The sequence below is a fragment of the Egretta garzetta genome, unplaced genomic scaffold, assembly GCF_000687185.1.
Source record: "Egretta garzetta isolate BGI_Z169 unplaced genomic scaffold, ASM68718v1 scaffold60, whole genome shotgun sequence".
NCBI classification, from domain to species: Eukaryota; Metazoa; Chordata; class Aves; order Pelecaniformes; family Ardeidae; genus Egretta; species Egretta garzetta.
The window spans coordinates 3,035,675-3,040,313 of NW_009258269.1; the positions used below are offsets into that span (position 1 = coordinate 3,035,675).

Consider the following 4,639-nt stretch of genomic DNA (forward strand, 5'->3'; position numbering starts at 1 on the left):
CCTGGCCTGCCTGCCCCCCAGCCCATACAGCCGAGGAGACACCAGGAGGGGCTGGGCACACACTGGCTGCCATGGGTGGACGCCCTTCAGGGCCAAGGTGAGGAGGAGGAGCAGCACCCTCTGCGGTGGTGTAGCTGCACCACACACCGCCTTGCCGCGGTGAGCCAGGGAAGAGCTGCTGGGCTAGGATCAGGGAGTACTTAAGCCGGCTGGGCATGCACAAGTTTACAGGACCAAGCAGGACGCACCCAGGGGTGCTGAGGGGGTTGGCCAACGTCTCTTTGAAAAGTCCCGGTGACTGCAGGAGGTCCCTGATAACCGGGAAGAGGCAAACGTCCCATCCATCTTCCAGAAGGGCAAGGAGGGTGCTCCAGGGCACTATGGGCTGCTGTGTCACCTTCGTCCCTGGGAAGGTGATGGAGAACATCCTCCTGGAAGCCATGCCCTGAAGGACAAGGGCAGTGGGAACAGCAGCAGGGACCTTCCCAGGGCAAATCATGCTTGACCAGCCTGGTCGCAGCCAGCAATGAGAGGACTGGCTGTGTGGGCATGGGGAGAACGGTGAAAGCCGTGTACCTTGACTTTAGCAAAGCCTCAGACAGGGTTTCCCACAGGCTCCTCATCACCAGACTGGTGAGATCTGGATCAGAGAAGGGGCTGATGAGGTGGGTGGAAAACCAGCTCACCACCGGGCTCGTGGCATGGTGGGCAGCGGTGCAGGGTCCAGATGCTGGCTGGTTGCTGGGTCCCAGCCTGTAACTGGGATGATGGGATCGAGTGATCCCTCTCAGCGAGTTTGCAGGCAGCACTGGAGCGTGGGGAGCATCTGAAGTTCTGGAGGCATGGCTGCTGCTCGGCGTGACGGGGACAGGCTAGAGGGACGAGCTGGAGGAACCTCATGAGGTCCAGCCAAGTTCAGACAAGCAGAGTCCTGCAGAGGGGATGCAGCTATATCCCCCTCTGCCCCACCAAGCCCCATAGAGAGGAGACCCCAGGTGGGTTCAGGGGGGGCTGAGCACCATTGCCCAGCCTGGTTCACTGCAAGCAACACCCCTTCAATGTGGTTATTCCCTGCTCTGGAGGGGGCCTGGGCACGGTTAGCACTGCCCAGGGACCCTTCCCGAAATGTGGGGTGGAGGGTGCCACCCGGTCTGTGCGGGAGAGCTGAGCTGTGCAGGTTGGGCCCAGGGGGTCAGAAGAGGTCTTCCCATTAATGCAGGCGTAACCTGGACAGTCCCCAAGCAGTTGGAGCTTTGGGTTTTTTCCCACCTGAATTCACCACAGATGGTCTCCATGATTTCCCCATCCCCACTGACCACCTGCAGCACCCAGAGCAGCTGTGGCACAGCCTCTGATCATCCGTGGCTGGAGAGGGGTGCTGGACAGGCTTTAGTGGGAGATTTTGGGGGTGCAAGACTGCAATGGTCCCGCTGTGATAACTGGAGCTTCCAGGAGCCCAGGAGGACCATGAGCTCCGGCTGGAGGCATCCTTGGCCCCGCGGCAGCAGCACCTCCAGACCCAGCTGGGAGGGGGTGGCTGGGGAGGGGGAGCAGTAGGAGGGGGCCGGGTGCCCCCACGCTCTCCTCCACAGTGCCCCAGGGAGTGCAGCACATCTCCAAGCCTGTCCTGGGCACCGGTCCAGCACACCAGGCAGAAACCATCATCCAGGCCATTGGGGAAAGCTTGCCCGAGATTGATGGGACCTGCCATGTTCAGAGGGGCCATCTCCAATTACACGGCACTGCTGAACACCTCATCAAAGATGCAAGGCCTCTAACGAGGAGCAGATGACATCTCCTTCCTCCCGGCATTGAGAGGAGCGGGGCGGCCGGCTTCATCAATAATGCACTCGCCGGCGCAGTCGGGCAGCTCCACGGCTCCGGTTACAGCCAGGGCCCCACCAACCGCCCCGGGCTGGACCCTGCACCCGAGAGCATCGTGGCAGGAGCATCTCTTTGCTTGCCCTGCAGGAACACAGGGTGAGGGCACAGGGCTGGGCTTGGGCTACCCGGCCACCAGAGCCTGGGCCACCAGGCAGCTCCTTCTGAGGGCAGAGGGTCCTCCTACCCGCTCTGCCTTCCAGGCTCTGCCTGGGCTGTCCCAAAGCAGGGACGTGCCCTGCACCGCGTGTACAGAGCATCCCCCATGGCATGCGGGCACGTGGCTTTATAGCACTGGGGCACGCTGCCAGCCCCGGGAACAACCTAAAGTCCAGACTGGGGCACGCTGCCGGCCCCGGGAACAACCTAAAGTCCAGAGGGGCACGGCTCCATGCTGGGGGCAGTGGGTGCTGCCCCAGCTGCCCATGTCCCCACAGACGCGCATCTCCTGCAAGGACGTCCCTGCCGAGACGCTCTATGACGTGCTGCACGACACCCGCTACCGCAAGAAATGGGACTCGAACATGATCGAGACCTACGACATCGGGCGCCTGACCGTTAACGCTGACGTGGGATACTACTCCTGTGAGCAGCCCCCAGCCCCTGGGGACCCCCAGCACTCCCCTCCCTGAACCCGCAGCCCCGTGTGTGGGGCCATGGGGGCAATGGGTTGGGGTGTAACAGGATCTGTCCACAGGGAAATGCCCCAGCCCCCTGAAGAACCGGGATTTCGTCACCCTGCGCTCCTGGCTGCCCCTGGGCAATGACTACATGATCATCAACTACAGCGTCAAGCACCCGGTGAGCCCCCAGCTGGCCCCAGCCCTGGCCCCGGTGCCGGCCCCCCCAGGGCAGGGCTGGGCAGCAGCTCGGGCAGGCTCTGAGCTGGATGGCATCTCTCCACAGAAATACCCACCCCGGAAGGATTTTGTGAGGGCCGTGTCCCTGCAGACGGGTTACCTGATCAAGGCGAACGGTGCTGGAGCCTGCGTCCTCTATTATCTCACCCAGGTGGACCCTCGGGGTGAGTGCCAGCAGAAGGGGAGGGCGCAGCAAGCCCCCTCGGGGATGGGTCCCAGGGTACCCCCAGAGCTCACCCACCATGGCTCTCCATCACCCAGAGGTCCAAAGAGTACTGGGAAGTGGGGACACCCCAGGGAAGAAGGGGGTCCCCTCCCAGGGCACAGCGTGCCATCAGCTCGGGGGGGGGGGGCTTGCTGCAGGCTCCTGGTGCCTCCCCTGGGGCTAACGGGGCTTTGGGCTCTTGCAGGAGTCGCTCCCAAAGTGGGTGGTGAACCGCGTCTCCCAGTTTGTGGCACCAAAGGTAAGCAGGGCACGTGGCCGGTGGTGGGATGCACAAGGCATCAGGGATGAACCGCCCCAAAGTAGCCCCTGAGGTAGGGGCAGGATGGGTGCTGGGTGACCCAGGGCTAGCAGGATGGGTGCTGGGTGACCTGGGGCTCTCAGAACGGGCACTGGGTGACCCAGGCCTCACAGAAAGGGTGCTGGGTGACCCTGGGCTCTCAGGATGGGTGCTGGGTGACCCTGGGCTCACAGAAAGGGTGCTGGGTGACCCTGGGCTCTCAGGATGGGTGCTGGGTGAGCCTGGGCTCACAGAAAGGGTGCTGGGTGACCCTGGGCTCTCAGGATGGGTTCTGGGTGAGCCTGGGCTCACAGAAAGGGTGCTGGGTGACCTGGGGCTCTCAGGATGGGTGCTGGGTGAGCCTGGGCTCACAGAAAGGGTGCTGGGTGACCTGGGGCTCTCAGGATGGGCACTGGGTGACCCAGGGCTCACAGAAAGGGTGCTGGGTGACCCTGGGCTCTCAGGATGGGTGCTGGGTGACCCGGGGATCACAGAAAGGGTGCTGGGCATGCCGTTGGGGCTGTGTGGTCCGAGCCAGGCCCCCATCCCCTCCCAGCACCCCCAAAAAGCAAGCAACAGGGGAGCTGGGAGCTGTGCCCACAGACCGGGGAGGCTCCATCCTCAACGGGGACTTGGGGCACCGTGACGGGCTGGCCCCACTCTGCCCACAGGCGATGAAGAAGATCTACAAGGCTGGGCTGAAGTACCCAGAGTGGAAACGCAAGCACGACCCCGGGTACAAGCCCTGGGTGTACCCGGAGCAGAACACGCTGCCCAGCGTCAGCCTGGCCGAGCTCTCGGTGCAGCACGCCGACTCGCTGGAGAACATCGACGAGACGGGGCTGCCCGAGGACCACCTGAGCACCAGTGACCATGAGGCCTGAGCCCTCCTTGCCACAGCCCTCTGGCAGGGGGGACCACCATCGTGACCGGCGCTTGGCAGCCGGGGGGCATGGGTGGGAATTTGGCCCCCTGCACCCCAATCGTCACGTCTGCTTTCCAACTCCTTCATCACAGAACACCCCGTACCCTAGCAGGGTAGAGTCCCAGGAGAACCTGCAGCACGGGTGCTGGAAAGAGGGAGAACAGGCCCCCTGGTCCCCCCCTGCGCCCACGGTGGCCCATGGAGATGTCCCCATGCAGGAGGTAGAGCTGGCAGTGGGAGCGGGTGCCCCAAGGAGAAGCCGGGCAGGGCCAGAGAGGGGGAACACTTCATGGGGTGGGTAGGAGCTTTCCTGGCACCGGGGCATCCCTTTGCCACCATAAAACCTTCTGGGGGTGTCCCTCAAAGGTCCAGAGGTGGGGGGGTCTCGGGGGGTCCTGCCCAGGCTTTGCAGCAGCACCAGGCTTGGCCTGGCCCTCTCTGGCTCTGCCCGCCCCCCAATCCAGCTGGGC

At 63.8% G+C, this 4,639-nt stretch overlaps 1 protein-coding gene across 1 annotated transcript in view; it reads left to right on the plus strand.

The window, feature by feature from the left end:
• The window catches only part of STARD10 (StAR related lipid transfer domain containing 10), a 6,018-nt gene extending 1,890 nt beyond the window's left edge, over nt 1-4,128 (plus strand). The window contains exons 2-6 of the mRNA XM_009633858.1: nt 2,319-2,466; nt 2,579-2,682; nt 2,788-2,906; nt 3,154-3,205; nt 3,916-4,128. Coding sequence (XP_009632153.1) covers nt 2,319-2,466; nt 2,579-2,682; nt 2,788-2,906; nt 3,154-3,205; nt 3,916-4,128 — 636 coding nt within the window. The remainder of the gene's footprint in view (nt 1-2,318; nt 2,467-2,578; nt 2,683-2,787; nt 2,907-3,153; nt 3,206-3,915) is intronic.
• The last annotated feature ends 511 nt before the right edge of the window (nt 4,129-4,639 follow it).